The sequence below is a fragment of the Scophthalmus maximus genome, chromosome 10, assembly GCF_022379125.1.
Source record: "Scophthalmus maximus strain ysfricsl-2021 chromosome 10, ASM2237912v1, whole genome shotgun sequence".
Lineage (NCBI taxonomy): Eukaryota > Metazoa > Chordata > Actinopteri > Pleuronectiformes > Scophthalmidae > Scophthalmus > Scophthalmus maximus.
In genome coordinates, this window is record NC_061524.1 from 13,791,519 (window position 1) to 13,808,462 (window position 16,944).

At 42.5% G+C, this 16,944-nt stretch overlaps 1 protein-coding gene across 1 annotated transcript; it reads left to right on the plus strand.

The window, feature by feature from the left end:
• Positions 1–80: 80 nt before the first annotated feature.
• On the plus strand, positions 81–11,427 carry bmp5 (bone morphogenetic protein 5). Its single transcript, XM_035606420.2, has 7 exons — positions 81–2,213; positions 4,748–4,940; positions 8,253–8,401; positions 8,790–8,987; positions 9,883–9,959; positions 10,122–10,232; positions 10,316–11,427. Exons 1-7 carry the CDS (start codon positions 1,718–1,720, stop codon positions 10,463–10,465), a joined length of 1,374 nt encoding a protein of 457 aa, XP_035462313.2. The 5' UTR covers positions 81–1,717; the 3' UTR covers positions 10,466–11,427.
• The last annotated feature ends 5,517 nt before the right edge of the window (positions 11,428–16,944 follow it).

The following is a 16,944-nucleotide window of genomic DNA, read 5'->3' on the forward strand; positions in this document are numbered from 1 at the left end:
CTGCTACTGGAGGTTTCTGGGTGCTGTGAGGCGTTCGCTTGTTAGACTGCAGCATTGAAAAGGATGATGGAAAAAAAATATGAAGAGAAAGAGAAAGCATCACCCCTCTTCCACTTTGAAACAACATTAGGGAACCTTGGACTCAACTGTAAAAAAAGCTACTGAGTGCGTGTGTGTGAGTGTGTTAGAGAGTGTGTGTGTGTGTGTTAGTGTGTGTGTGTGTGTGTTCGTGTGTGTGTGTGCGTGTGAGTGTGTGTGTGTGTGTGAGTGTGTGTGTGTGTGTGTGTGCGTGTGATTGTGTGTGTTTGTGTGTGTGTGTGTGTGTGTGTGAGTGTGTGCCTGTGTGTGAGTGTGTGTGAGAGAAAGATTTGGGACACAAGGTTTTCTTGTCTTATGGGTGTGAACACTAGGTGTCGCTGTGTGGCAGCATGTCCAGGACTCACTTTACTTCTTTTTTTCTTGCTGGACCGCAGCCACCCATCACATGGAAACCTCCGACTATTAATGTTTCTGATTATTCCAGCATACTTACTTCAACATACCGTTTACTTAATGTTCCTCCGAGACTGGAGCTTTACGCATGACAGGCTCTGCCTTAAATTAACTTTTCTATCGCCTACTCACGTTTTTGTTCTCCGTGGGGAATGGAACTCGCATGAAGATGGAAATCAGTGCAGAATATGCAGACATGCGGTGGATCTGTGGTTCCTAATACTTCATTTGCATGTCAATCTTTGTGGTGTGTATTATTTCTAATCTCTGGCCCCATCTTTTCCTACATGAGAACTTTTTTCACTTTAGGTGCAGTTTGTGTAGCCCATGAAATAAACCTCCCTTTCTTCTTCTTCAGCATCCCTCGTCAAAGTCCGTCCAGTATCAAATTAAAAACAGGATCCATGTTGTTTGGTGATTGCAGCTGGACTCGTCCTCTCCCATAAACAGAGTTCAATAAGTGGAGGTGATTAAAAGGCTCTGTCATTACTCTTTCACTCGTTAAGACGGCCTCTCGGATTTCAAGTGTCTCCTTTTACACTCCGGGGCCGCCACATTCATCATGGGACAGGGGCTGGAGTTTTATTGCCGCCGCTAGAGGTGGATGCAAAAACAAAAAGTTGAGTGTGGGATGGACTCAGAGGGCAACTAGCCCCGGTGCACTCCCTCTCTCTCTCAGGGGCTGGGGGAAAAGAAAGGGAAAAGAAAGAGAAAAACGCGAGCCGGGGCATATGAGTCCTCTGTTCACTCTTTTTTTTTGTTGTTGACATAATTCAACACATTTCATATCCACTTGAAACTGCGGCTCATCCCTCGACGCTATATGGGCGTACCTCTGTGTTGGCTTTTTTTTTCTTTTCTTTTTTTCCCCCCCTTCCCATCACAGAGGAGTAAGGTGAGGGACGGGGTCATAACTCCATAAATACTTGGTGTGGCACAGACTCCGGATGGACCCTGGAGGAGGACATACTGCCGGAGGAGCCCGGCGCACAGGAGCGTAGCGCAGACCTGTCTGCAGGCTGAGCCCACCTCTGTGAGAGGGTCGACTGGTGGAGCAGAGGAACACGACAGCCCCCTCCTCAGTTACCACCGCGGGACGCTGTGGCGCGTCTGGCTGATATGGAGAGTCTATGATTCCGTCCTGGCAGAGGTATAAATGGCTGTACTCTTCTCCCCGAGTGCGATGTAGTTCCCCCTCACACTCCTGAGCGGGCTATTCGTCACGATGACGGCGCTGACACCTCTGAACCGCGCGGTGCTCGGACTCGCGTGGAGCTGCCTGAGCTTTCTGTCCTGCGCGCACTGCGGGCTGACTGACAACCATGTGCACTCCAGCTTCATCTACAGGCGCCTGCGCAATCACGAGCGCAGGGAGATCCAGAGAGAGATCCTCTCCATCCTGGGCCTGCCCCACCGACCGAGGCCCTTCTCCCCCGGGAAGCAGGCGTCCTCGGCGCCGCTGTTCATGCTCGACCTGTACAACGCGATGGCCGTGGAGGAGGAGGAGGCGGCGGCGCGCCAGGGCGCGGCGAAGGGCCTCAGTGCCAGGGCCCCGGGGACACCCAGGAAGGGCCTCCACGGCCCGCAGCACGCCGGGTACACCCGCGTGGCGCAGCCCTACCGGGCGGCCCCTCTGCTGGGCCACAGCCCCGCGCTCCCCGCGGCGCACGACACCAACTTCCTCAATGACGCAGACATGGTTATGAGTTTTGTCAATTTGGGTAAGTGGTGTGCCAAAGTGCGGGCTCGCTGCCTATGTGCTTTAATTCTATCGGAATTAATACACTAGGTGATCGAAAGTTATATGCAGTCGATCCCTCATTCCATTTCATATTTTGAAATGAAACAGTTACTTTACCAAATCCACGTCTCCAGAAAAAAAAGAAAACCCCTCTCCAGTTCTATATCCTATCATTTTTTTTATCTGCAACTTGTGAAAAACACATTTATTTCTTTGCACATGAGAAAATGAGAACACTTTGCGTTTCAGGCCGAATATTAAAATGACTTGTATATTTCTTGGCCTGTTGTTCTGTGCGTGGATATATCAGCACATGGACTTCATTAATTTTGTCAAAATAATTTCAAATTTCAATTGAAGATTCGTTTAAACAATCATACCCATATTTTCCTATAAAACTAAAAAAATTGTGCTGAGCATCCAGTTTTTAAGCTTCTTCTCATTCAGTAACATTTACAGTCTGTTTAGTCGTATTTAATTTCTACATCTAAATGTGTAAATGCCATAAATACATTTTCAGACATCAGTCATTATCTGGCCCTCAGATGTGTTCGGTCGCTTTAGCCTCGTGTGAAAATAATTTTTGCATCACCAAAGTTTTTGACCATGTCAATTTGTGCCGTTTTCTATTTTTAAAAAAAGCAGCTGATGTGTATAATGACTGTGTTTGTTCAGTAGCCGCGACCCTTGACCCCGCAGTTCAGAGAAACTTATCAGATGACTGTCTGACCTTGGGAAAATTGGTCTAAATTATTTCCTGTTGTTATAAGGGGAGTGATATTGACTGATGCCTGTGCATTTCTCCTGCTCGTGACGCTGAGGAAAACAAAAGCAGTGGCCCTATATTCTTCATATTTCTATCCTTTGTAGCATTCATTGTTCTTTAATGAGACATTTAAAAAAAATATTAAACATACCACATGGAAATTTACTGAAAAGTGGAACACGGCGCACTGCAGAATCCTAATGAATGATGAAAAAAAAAAAAGACCATACCATAAAACAAACTTACATAATGTCGGCACTGTGTAGTTCCAAGGGATTTTATTTTCTTGAATGTATAAAAACGTGTAAGAGTGAATTTGTGCAGAGTTTCTCGGGAGTATAATCCCTCACCTTGGCCCGAGCCCATCTGTTTCCACTTACCAGTGTACCAGGGCATGCACACTGTCAGCCTTGAAAGCTCTGTTCTCGTTCTGGGGACTGTCAGTGAAGTGCTCAATGGGCCTCTGTCTTTAGTACTGTACACTCAAATACAGCTCCTGACCTCAGCTGTTTTAGAAAAAGGCCTATGTGGGACCTCATGCTGTTTAATATGCCTACTGTAACTAGAACTTTAAAAAACCCTTCAGATACATATGTGAGATTATACGCTGGGGGGGGAATCGAGACATATCACGATGCAACACATCAGCCATTTATTAATCTGAGTAACAAAATAAGGATGGCGTCCTCGCGGAGCATGCTGAATCCAATTAACATGCAACACATCAAGAATGCACACGCCTCAGCCATACCAGGGAGTGAGGTCATTATTATTTAATCTTAAGCGATTTGAAAAGTTAAATGCTTGCGTGCTCTCAGTGCCACTTCTGCTTCAGATTACTGCCTGTGGCTCGTATAATGGAACACGCTCAGTGGGTAAAAGTCAGACCCGACCTCTGACCCCTGGGCGCTAAGTAACCACAGGCGCTCGCTCTCGATAAAATATCAGGGAACGTGCGCCCGCGCGATATCGCCGCGGATCCCAGGAAACTCAGCAAACGGTGGCGTGAGGCGGTTTGCGGCCACTTCTGAGTCGCATTGAAGTGTTTTTAAGTCAGCGGGAGATAGTGTTGATACACTGAGGCTCCCTGTCGCAGTTATTAAAGTCATTTTATCGTCAGGCTTTATTTTGTGAAATCAAGCAGTACATATGGCATCTTTTATTTATATCCATTCGATAAAATCTATAATATCCCGACATGTTAACATTTTTTTTTTCAAAAATACAGGCCTGTAGAGAGATCAGAATGTAGATCTAAAAGGTTAAGGGTCATTAAACGCCCTTTGCACATTGTATGAAACCCACAGGAGGTCAGTATGAGGTCAGAGTCGATGCTCACATGACGTCGAAGGACCCTGTCTGCTCTTTTCTCTCACTTGAGGATCAGACCAAAGTGTCTTTAATTGAAATCAGCCTGTTTTTCTTAACTGACAGCCCATTCATCATGGCCAGAGAATGCAGTTAGGCACACAGTAGAGGGCCTGTCTGGGAACTGCTACCTGTATTCAGTTGACTGATTTAATGAACTGGAAAGTGCTTTTGTTGGTAGTCAAAATGTTTGGATTGGAGCTGGAATGTAAAAGAAGATGTAATAAATTACTCCCTTTCAGTGTGCTAGCGCTGGGCATATTTTGTCTCTTGAGCAACACATGCAGCGGTTCAGGAGGTGAAGCCATATTTTTTGATCAGCGTGAAGCATTGGCTGCCAGTAAAAATGAAATTCATCCCAAAAATGTTTTCTTTCCCAGTGGAGAAAGATAAAGATTTTTCACACCAGCGAAGACACTACAAGGAGTTCCGTTTTGACCTGACTCAGATCCCAGATGGAGAGGCCGTGACGGCTGCGGAGTTTCGGATCTATAAGGACGGGAGTCATGCCCGCTACGACAACATCACTCTGAAGGTTACCATATATCAAGTCATCAAGGAATATCAAAACAAGTGAGTACCGAACCAAGCGAAGACAAAAATGAAAGGCAGTGGTGAATTTTAACAAAGTTGAAATACTCGAAATGTGTAGTACTGTACAGTTTTGAACTGTATTTTTTTTGTGTCTTTGTACTGTATAGTACTTTAATTACTAGTTGCTTTGCAAATGAGAATTTTACAAATATTTGACCAACTTAGAAAATTCACTGTTATACAATAAACTACAAACAAAATATATATATATATATATTACAAATTGTTCAACCAGCTTAAACATTAACATGCTGTTTTGTAGCACATCAGTAATTCTAGTCTAGTTACATAACAGGGGACATTCAGCAGCCTCAAGAGTACGTCTTTTACTACTTTTTGATATTAAAACCTAGTTCACTTTATTAAACTTCTGTAAAAGTATGAATGCAGGCCTTTTACTTAATTGTCACAGTAAAATATCTTGGTACATCCCGCACCAGTGATTAAAGATGTCATTATTTGTTGAGGACAAATGGTTGCTGATCATCATAATCCACCAGTCATGGAAGAATCAAACATCTAAAAAGACCCAACAACAAGAACAACAACAAGGATTAAGGCTGAGGACCTGACGCGAAGCCTGTTCTCAGTTATTCGAAATGCTGTGGAACAGAACAGGGAGCAAACGTCCCCCTGTTTGCGACTGCACACTGAGCGAAAGAAAGCAGAACTAGCTGTTACTTCTGCTGTGCTTTGGTCCCCTGCAGTAATCTCATTTCACAGTTAGAAAAGGCAAATAGTCCAGCAGCCATTGTCTCGCGCGGCGGAAACTTTCCCACTCGCACGGGACGTCCCTCTATCTCCGACTCTGTTCCCCTTCATTCGCACCATGTCTGCCATACAAATATAGTCCTCGGATAAAGGGGGCTCCATTAGCGAGTTGGCCACTTATGAAGCTTGGAAGGGTCCGTCAGTTATCACTCGTCTTGTGTTGCCTGCCAAACTTCCCGGGCCCCAGATGAAACCATGAGGGCCCAGATTAGGGAGGAGGGAGAGGGGGGGCTCCTTCGGGTGCTCCCCCGATCACTGTTATGCCCGCCACCTGCCTGTCTTAACAATATACCGGAAGTTTAAACCATGACATAGCTGAATACACAAGGGTGTATTTAAAAAAGTGGGCCCACATTGGCTTGCCAAAAATGTGTGTGGGTGATTGAAGGGGAGATATGGGCCTCCTGGGCTTTGAAAAGGTCCAAGTCAATGGACTCTGCCATCTTAAAGGGGAAGACTGCTCAGTTTTAAGTTTTCACACACGGTTTCACGGGGAATAGTGTGTTTCAGTTTGTGTTCACAAGGAAGAGGAGCAGTGCTTCCCCAGTGCGAGAAAGATTAGACAATACATGTGCACGTATGTATGTATGCAATTTCAAAACAAATTTTCTCTCAACTTAAAAAGCAATAATTAATTCCATATGTAGATATAGTCTTTATATATATATATTTCTCATACTATTAGCTTGTAAAACCATACACATTCTTCTATTTATTTATGATTTACCTGACAAGATGTTAATACTGTAAACTATAGTCATAGCCAAGGGTTGTCAGGTCAAATTGCTGTATTTCTACATAAATCCGCTCATGCACTGCCTCAAATATAATACAATTTTAGTGAATTGAACCAACTTTATTGGCTCTATTTAAGGGTTTAAGATAGTGGCCGTGTAAACAAACAGCAACATTCATGTTCAGCCGGGGGGATTCTGTGGCCCTCTCTCTCTCGCTCTCCCCTCACTTCTGTTAGGGTCAAGTAGAGGTTGCAGTCGGTGTTAAATAAGTGAAGTATGAGATGGAAGTCCAGATGCTGGTGTTACACACAAAGTTATGTTTCTCGCTGAAGCGCTATATGTTTATGGCGGACGTCTAACAAACGCGCAGAATGAATTTTCCTCATTTGAAACCACGAGCAGAAGCCGGGTCAGGGAGGAGTGTGAAACCTACAGTTTTACTTTTGAAGTCACTACACGCACCAACCTGACCTTCTTTCACTCCACTACATCGACGTCTTGCACTGAACTTTCCTACCGACAAACAGTGCTAATGGAGAAAAGGGAAGTACGGAGAGAATTAGGAGGAAACAGTCAAAAATCAAGGCGTCACCTAGTTTCCTCTAACCCTGCACCACTCAGTCAAACTCACTTTCTGTGGAACAGTACATCCAGTAATCACAGATTAAGGGGAGGGGATCAACTTTTTTTCCTTTGGGATATGGCTATGGGAATAGTGAATAGCTAACCTACAGAAATTAAATTATCACAGGATATAAGCTTATAACACTGTACTTTTCAAAGAGGAAGTTCACCAGAGAGTCAGTCAGAAGGATTACGCTCGTGCGGGATTCCAAATGAGGTTGAGTTTTATTACACCTGTAATAAACACATGAACAGTTTCTGAATCATTGAGGCCACATGGAAAAATCTTTGTTCCCGCCGACCGGCACCGTGTAACCACAATAACTGAATAGGCCTTATCCGATCTGCTGCCTGAAAGGAATCCAATGCAAATTGCGAAGCTGGTCTTTTTCAACTTAGGGGCTGATTGATGCCTTATGGCAGACTCATGTTAAATATACACACGTGCTGATGTACACGTTTCCCCGACCCGTTTTGCCCATCAAACGGCTTAAACCTTGCCACGTGTTTTGCCGCACAACTCTGTCGCAGCTTCTTCGACAACAGCGGTGCACTTTCCTTTTTTATCTCAACAAAATGATCAAATTTCTTTTTCATCACACCATATCACTTATGTATGATACTGCAGGGATTCTTCTTTTTTTTCTACAGCGGGGAAAAGTGCTATTTAGAGATTCTGGCTTCTGCTACGGAGTTTGGGCTGAAGCATCCATTTGTGATAAGTCAGTGATACCTTGTTTATCTGTTCTAGTCTCGCTGGCTTAGACCTCTCGGAGTCAGATTTGAATAGCCTCAAAGAAACATATGGTTTCTTTCTCGTGTCCCCATTACAGCCTAAATGCAGCATTAAGGTGCTCGGGCCGCTTTTTTATTGATAGAGCTTAAACTGTAACAGGCACAGAGGTTTTGTAATTTGTTTATAACACTGCTGTAAAGTGACCACAGTCACTTCACCATCTGTTTGACTGACACCCTCACACAGGAGCAATAATCTCGAAAACCAACAAACCCACAGAGACAAAATATTGAAGTCACTCCGACCGGACCAATCAGAGGACATGCTGGATGTTTCTGTTGTGCAGAGGCAGCTGCTGCTTGCATTTTAACTGCGGTTCATCCCAATGCGGACGTTTGTGTCATTGTTTCCTCTCGCCGTCAGAGATGCGGAGACGTTCTTGCTCGACTCCAGGAAGGTCCAGGCGTCCGACGGGGGCTGGCTGGTGTTTGACCTCACGGCCACCAGCAACCACTGGGTGATGAACCCACAGCAGAACCTGGGCCTGCAGCTCTGCGTGGAGACGGCAGATGGCAAGTGAAGTTCAGTTGTTCCTTTCTATGAGTTTGACATTTGTTCCTTTCCTCAAAACCTCCCCAGATTTATTTCAGACTCTTGGAATCCTGGAAGGGTCAGGAAGTTCATCTGAGGAGATAATCCACAATGTCTGCATTTGATTAAAAACGAATGTTTTCATAGACTTCAGGACAAATTTGACTTTTATGTTTGGCAATTTGTAGTTTGAAAGAGCCATGAGTCCACAAATGAGATTCATGGGTTGACCTAGTCTTTATATTTGTAAGATTTGTAGTGATGCTGTTCTTCAGAATCACACTGAAAACGGTCGTAAAATTATATAAAGTACGCGGTCTTTCCTTTAGACTTGTTTTAAAAGTTTTATTTACCTGCTGATTTTCAAAGGACGAAGTATCAACATAAAATCTGCTGGAATCATTGGGAGAAACGGGCCCCAGTCCAAACAGCCATTCCTGGTTGCTTTCTTCAAGGCCAGTGGGGTACTGCTTCGCTCAGTCAGAGCCGCCGGCGGGAAAAAAAAGAGCCACAATCGCAATAAATCCACTAATCAACAAGAATCATCCAGGGCACCAAAGGCTGGAGGTACGTGCACTTTTACGATCTAGTTAAGATGCTGTGACTGTTTTTCAAATAACTCTTATGCACTATAGACATCACATCTCCAAGTTAACCACATCCATTTGCCCTGCTATTGTTCCGTCACACTGTCGCCACAGGTAAATGAATTGATCATCCGTTCACAGTTTCAACTTGCACGTGAGAAATATGTGTGGACGCACCGCAGTGGGCAGCCTGCCATGAATCTGCGGTGGACTAAACATACACTTGTGTGGCTTTGGGCTTTAAACATTGCTGATATCTTTTCCTGCAAATGTTCTTTCTTTGTTCCTCCAAAGCATTTTCTTTAAAACAACAAAAAATAAATCTATTTTTAACTATTATAACTTTTTGAGGTTTTATTCAGCGTTCACTTCTAATCTGCATGGCAGCTGTATTCAGCCAGAATGATATTTCTGTGAAAAAATTTCACAGAAATACAACGGATCGTTGCTCAGTCCTTAATTCAGTGGGCTGCACAGTCCATTAATCATTTGTCATTTATCATTTCGAGGAACAATTAATAATCCAGCGCGGAGATTGATGCATTGCCGTTTTCCCCATGTTTGACTTGAGCTCTGCAGTTACAGCGTCTCGACATCTGACCCCACAAGCAGTAAATTTGGTCAAACATTCACTGTTTGTTATTAGTTTAACATTTATTGGAAACATTTCCAAGCGTCACGTTAATGTATGGAGCCACAGTGAACATTTCCATATTTGAACAGCACTGCATATGGTTTTAATTCTTTTTTTCTTTTTGTTACATGGGTTTTACAGACTCCTATGTAACTGCCGCGTTTATCTTCCGACAGTTCGTGAACAGCGAGATGTAAAGAAGCATTCTTTTTTGGTCGTAATCAATGATGTCCATTTTCAGATTATAACACCAGTGAACAGAAGCAAGCCTGTAAGAAGCACGAACTCTACGTCAGCTTTCGGGATTTGGGTTGGCAGGTAAAATAAAATGATCTCACTTCCCTTGCACGAAACCTTCGCAGGGTAATAACACAATGAGTGACGCAGCTTTAAAGTTCAGATTATGTGGCGACACCGAAGAAAAAACACATCCTGTGTCATAAATAAAAGAAAGCAAATTGTCAATCTTTTCTTGTCAAGGATTGGATCATTGCACCCGAGGGCTACGCCGCTTTCTACTGTGATGGCGAATGCTCGTTTCCTCTCAACGCACACATGAACGCGACAAATCATGCAATCGTGCAAACCCTGGTGAGTATTCTTTGCACATGTTTAAAAAGAAAGCGGTAATAATTCAGTGGAAACTCACTGCTACTTTGTGCTCTCCTTTCTAGGTCCATCTAATGTTTCCTGACAACGTGCCAAAGCCGTGTTGTGCCCCAACCAAGCTCAACGCAATATCAGTACTTTACTTTGATGACAGCTCAAACGTTATCCTCAAGAAATATAGGAACATGGTGGTGAGGTCCTGCGGTTGCCACTAGTGGCTGGACTGACTTTAATTTATGTAATCTGCTATGGGAATCGCTGGAAAACACATCTGCTGCAGGTGTGATGTGATGTACAGTATAATGTATATAAAGTTTTACTACCTAATTTATTTTCTTTTTTTTAAATAGCACTGAATATTGTGATATTTGATTGATTAGGAGAAAATTATTTTTAATTCACACCAGTTATCTTGTTACTTTTGTGTCCGTTGGCATATACTCCCTCTTATTTACATCTGTATGATAGCTTGTACGAGTAAAGTATTCACTGGAGTCATTATAATACATAAAGTCCATTCCCTTTCTGCTTGTTTTTACCATTTTTCAGTAGAAAGCGTGTTGTAAAATGCACATTGAGCTATGTAGAATTACACTCGGAGGACAGTGGATGAAATGTTTTTTCTTCAATGCTAATTTTGTCGTTTTTCTCCGTAATGGACCAACAAACAATACATTTATTAATTTGACAAACAGGGAGCACCTCATGATTATGCTCTTAGCACAAACATCACAACTTGAACAGGCTGCTGGAAATATTTAAAATAAAATTGGATCACTGGGAAGAAAAACAAACAGTGAGTGTTCTCTAATATAAACCAAACCGCCCAAAGCTATTTTCAAGCTGTCACCGTCTTTCAGCACTGATACTGTTTCACCTTTTCCTTGTCAGCTTTTTTTCTTCTTCTTTTTTTTCTTCATAAGAGTGTGTTTTCAGAAGGGGATTGTGTCGGTCTGGAATGAAACTCTTATTGCGTGGAGTGTTCACTTGCGAATGCTTTACAATTGAAGTCATCTTTTACACAAACGTTAAAGTAAATCTCTTCCCCTAAACACTGATCCTCCTTCCTCCGTGGAATCAAAGCTGCAATCGCCCCATGCAAATTACTAGTTTTTGTTTGAGGAAGCTATATCTTAATGCAGTGTTGTGTATTTTAAATAAATCTACCACTTGAAAACTCCTATCTTTTGTCTTTACTTGACCTTTTCTTGCTGCATTCATCGCCCTAAACTCTGAAATGCAGAAAATACATTTCGTCAGTTTCTTCCCCTCCGACAGCCTTTTATAAATTCGGGTCGCACTTTCCTATTTTTGTTTGGAGCTCTGCAAAACGCCTTGTTGTCGGACTGCCGTCTCAGGTTTGTAAATGTTTGACAAGTACGATATAAACTTGGGGGTCCACCCGAAGAGCCTGTTGACATGCTCTTGGGGAGTGGTAATGCAAGTGGTGCAGTGCTAACAGTAAAGGGGTGCAGTGACCTCCCAAGCCACCCCAGAAGGGTGATTATCACCAGGCTGCCAGCAGGGAAAGGTATATCATTTTTTAACCAAGCCCTTCCAGATTACGGGGGAGGAGACACTATCCATCACATGATTCATGTGATATGTATGGCACACCTCTGCTCGCCTGCATTCTTTACACTCATATTTTGAATTTTGCCGTCTGCTCCGAGCGAGGATTCACCCCTGGAAACGAAGTGGAGGCCATAAACCAAAGTGAGCGGGTTTGTCACGTTTCCTTCTCGTTCGGGATCCGCGCGGCTTCGAGAGAAGTGTGAGGGAACGTGCTATTTCCAGAGAAGTGCTCTGGTTACGCAGTGATTTTCAATGGCCTTGGCGATGTAGGGATTAGGTTAAGGATTAATATTTATTTACACAACTGTGTTGGCCTCCGCTGAACACAGGATATGTACTGTTGCACTTTTTTTTCTCCTCTCACCTTCCCACATTTAAACCATTTTTTTTTTCTTCGCTCTGACATGGCAGAACATTGAGTGACTGTATTTCACTTAATTAAAAGCAGGGGCTGGCCTGCCCAGATGTTATGTGGGTTGCATCTAGAAGGAGTGTTGACATTCAGTGAATAGAAGAGGCCACCTGCTAACTTAACTCTTGGCTTGAGGGGTGATTTGCATTCCTGTGGCCTGTTGCCTGGCATGATTACTCCTCGCACCTCACAAACCCATCCACTGTTTTAATGTCATGGATTCCTTCCAATTCAACTACATTTCCTCCTTTTTCTGTGATGCAGAAGAGCTGCAATGAATAAGCTCCTATTTGGGCTCTGCGGAAAGTACACAGGCCTCTCAACAGCAGCCTCCCGACCACATGAAAAGAAAGGGTAACAATTGCCATACTCGGTGGCAGATTAATACTTTGGCCCCTTCTCCCCCTGAGACCCCCGTGGTCAAAAGAAGCCTGCAGTGAGTCAGAGGTGCCTCGACATCCGTCAGATCAGCACTTCGAGTGGCCACTTCTGAAACAAGCTGGAAAAAAAGGTCAGACCCCGGGGCAGTTTTCTTTTAATGAAGAGTTTGTTGTGCATTATTCATTCATTCGGGTTTACCGTACTGTTGGCTTACATAAACACATTTACATGATGTCAGGATGTGTTTCCAGGTGATGATATTCAGTTTTAAATTTTTGTATAATTCTACCGCAAACATGTTTCTTCTCTTAAACGGATTGAGGAAACAGATGTGTCCATGCGAGATCATGTTCTTTTATTTAGAAAATGTGATATATTTAGTTAGGAGGGATCATCTTGGCGCTCTTAGCAGACAGGACTGGCTGAGTGTCAACAAATGCTCCATGATTCAGGTCATTGAGGGGAGAAAAAGAAAGAAATCAAATCTAGACCATCACCAGGAGGACAGACATTGCCGCAGGACAAAAACTGATGTAACAAGCCGATGATCTTGTCAGACCACCAACAAAGGTGTACGTGCTGGGGACGACTCACAGACGTCGTCTAATGATATGAGTATCACTGTCAACAATGATTAAACCCATTTCATAGCGCAATTATGTCTCAGGCATCCCAGTGAAATAGTCTATACACTTCTTAGTTTCAAAGTAACTCGAGATAAGTAGCAACTGTTTATCAGTATATTCAAAAGGGATTAGTATATTTTTTCCTTATGTTATATAGGAAAACAAAATCCTTTTTTCTGTGCCACTTTCATTTCCCATCAATTATGTATTAATGCCGTATTCAAAGTATTTCCAGTAGTTAATCATTTTGAAAACAAATATGACTGAGAACCTTTGTGTTTGTAATGAAAATCAAACATGTTCAGTGGCGAATTAAAGAAAAATTTGGCTTCTACACAAACATATCAATAAACTATGAAACTAAACATTTGTTCACAGTCTTAGTGGAGTTGAACAGGCCTGCTAGGGTAAAGGCACAATTCTAGTTAAAGGCCTTTTTCATTCACATGCTCAATTTCTGGTACAGGAGACCATAATGTCGGCAGTGTGACTGACATGATGCTTATTTTGTTCACATTCTGGTCAATTTATTACAACTACAAAACACAACGGTTACTGCTCGTTCGGTTTAGTAGCCCCATGTTTCATCGATTTGCCCTCTGTTAACCGGAGATCTTTTCCTTTCTGCCGCGCAGAGTTTATTTTCAGAGTCTCACGTTGCAGTCCGTCCACAAGGCAAGTGAAATTGTATCTAATAAAAATGTTGTGCAGTTTACCTAATTCATCTCCCCACATATGGCTCTCCTTATTTGTGTTCTGTGGGTGGGCTATGATTTCCATACAGCTCAATCAGGCCCTCTTGAAAAGGCAGGCCATATGGGTCACATTTTTACATGTTGTTTGGTATGACAAGGCTGCAGCAGGACTGGCGAGGAATGTGTCCTCACAGAGGGCAACGCAGAAAACACCGTTATGTTTGCTTGTTATTCACATATGCACATTAGCTTCCCGGGCCAGAAAGGAGAGAGGACTTTGGGTCCTCGGAGTTACAACAGACTTTTTGTGAACTGAACTGTCACTTCCCATTACCATTAAGGGTGGCACCTGTGCATTTAAATCATTTCTACACTTTGGAAATGTTGTGCTTTTAGTCTGGATCTTAACACGAGCATTGAAATGTGTGGGTGAATTTCCTTTTTCAATACAAGGTATTTATCGTTGCGGGCGATCATTAAATCTATAAATGAATCCATAGATTGAAACACTCTAAAGTAAATCCTGGCGAGGCTTTCCTTTTGCTTTTTGTCTTTTTTTGTATTGCATGCACGCATTTATTAAACAGATTTTCCCTGAGAATACAGGATAACATATGAGTCTCAGTAGGAATAAAAGTTTCTGTCATGATATGCTAACAATGCCTGCGCTCTTCATTTTGTGCAGTTTAGCCACGTCCTCCTGTCGCCCATCTATTGTACAATTTATGTCAAAGGATGCATAAAATAAAAAAAAGAGTTCTAAGGGAAGAAACTGAAGCAGATGCGCAAACATACTAACCAGTTTCTGAGGCCAAGGATATTTCTACCCTGTATTAATCATGCTGTTTTAACTTTATCACTGAGCTTTCAATCCTGTGTTTAATATGTTGCCAAAACAGGGTACATCAGAAGAATATGGGCATATCTGGGGATAATTATGAACGGAGAAAGGAAACAGAGAACAACAGCAAGAGGGTAAACCTTTCCTATTAAAACCTGCTGCTCTGTTGTTTCTCAAATGAAAACATTCAGAAAAGGTATTTAAATGTAATGCACCGACTCTGAGTTGATTAAAAGTATCTTTTTGAGTTTATAATGTTGGTTGAAGGTTTTACTCTGCTCAGCAGAAATGTAACTACCCTGGTCTTTGTACCCTGCAGCTGATATTTTAGAATTATTAAAGAGCCTTTGTAGAATTCAGAAACTGGGCAGATGTTACACAGCAGTGGAGCATAGTTGAATTATTATTTAATCCAATATTTAGGCCAATGAGATTTTTATTTTCCACTTACTGCACAAACCGTATTTAGTGTAATGAAAGGTGGGGAACTGGGAGGATGACTCTGTCTCTTGCTCCATAAATATAGTTTTGTACAAAAATGTGTTTACAGTGCTCAAAGTAAGGTATTCCAAAAAAAGTTCTCCGCCATCGTATTTTTCGGGAATAAAATGTTTTCTGAGTTGTCGTTTGCTGTCTCTTCTCACGTCATCGTGAAATGATGGACAAAACATGCTACTGCACCAATTTAGAAAGCAAATGGAGATGTTAACGGCCACCACTTAACCTGTTTCATGTGAATTCTGGCTGTTGTAAATTCTGCTGTGAAATTCAATTTCTCCCACCAAGGATATGGATACACTGAAGGAAACCTTTGTGCTTTATGATCCAGCCGGAGCTGTAATCCAGCCGCGAAGTCCTCTACGGTACAATATAAAAATCTCTACAATATATATCTGTCTGCTAAGAAACAATCTGTTAGAACGTGGCGTCGACTTACTGTCCCTTTGTGAAGAAAAAACAGAAGTCTCTGTTGGAATGAATTATTATTGATTATCCACTGGTATGGATTGAATTCTAAATATAGAATAATAGGGTCAGGGTTTGTAAAAGTTGTGCACGTTTCCACAACTCTATTTTAAATTAGCAGGAGAACTTGTCTTTTAGAAATCAATGCAAAGCAACAAACCGGTGCGTGATCATGCATGGACACAAACCCGACACACAGGTCAGTGGCTTTTGTGACTGAAAGCCTCGGGACGCTGCGCAGTGTGATCACCGCGAGGATAATCTCTAACACACATGGTGTCTCGAAGGGGAGCTGTGGAAAGTTGGCTCCGAGTGGCCGACCTTCCTGAAGAAACTGTTAGGTAGGCTGCTATTTTTATAAAGGCCTTCCTTTTTTCTTTTTTTTTTAAGTGTTTGTGGTCTTTTTATTCTCTTGGTGCAAAGGTGAATATAAGAGAATGAGGTGGGGGTTCTGATGCACGGATTCCTCATACAAGAGGAAGATCTCTGACACTTTTTCCCGCAGCACGATTCACTTTGTATTCATATGCCATCAATTGTTCTTTTGCTGTAAGGCTGGCTGTAATCAGTCTGACTACATATCCAACAAACCCTTCCGTCTCCCCTGGGTATGAAAGACTGTGTCATTATTATTGCTTTCGGGGGTGATGATAAGGTGCTACACACTCAGCACCAGGACTCTCTTGTTGTTACAGTTCAGTTAAATCCACGATGTAGAAATTGAAGACGGATGGAGGATGAAAATTGATTTAACCTGGTTCCTGTTTTCTTTCTCCCACTTTGTTTTCAGTATATATCTGAGAGCTTAAAACCGCTTTCATGCTATGCCGAAACCTGTACTCTATAAAGTGCCGCTTTTCACATCTGTTTCTTTCTTAGTACAAAAAGGAGAATAGTCCCTTTCTTTTATATGCAATGTTTTCCAGTGCAGGAGCATGTTTGCGCTGTTTGATTTTTATTTAATATTTTGAAGCATTCGTCATCTGCCTGGTATCCAAAACCCTTGTGTGTAAAATATATTGTTCTCGGGAGACAAACTAGCGCAGAGACATCCTTTTTCCTGTCAGGGCAAATCTGTTTGTGTAATCTACACAAACCTAAAGAGTATTGTGCGTTTACAGAGTTTAATCTCATGGAAAACATCTTTCAGTTTGTGAAGTTGTTTCTATTCGTTAGCAGCCTGCTAGCTGTTTAAATC

Excerpts from the sequence above, each read along its gene's own strand:
- bmp5 (XM_035606420.2), top strand. The coding sequence starts at position 1,718 with ATGACGGCGCTGACACCTCTGAACCGCGCGGTGCTCGGACTCGCGTGG. Across the intron at positions 4,941-8,252 it reads ATCAAGGAATATCAAAACAA|AGATGCGGAGACGTTCTTGC; the intron begins GTGAGTACCGAA and ends TCTCGCCGTCAG. Across the intron at positions 10,233-10,315 it reads ATGCAATCGTGCAAACCCTG|GTCCATCTAATGTTTCCTGA; the intron begins GTGAGTATTCTT and ends TCTCCTTTCTAG.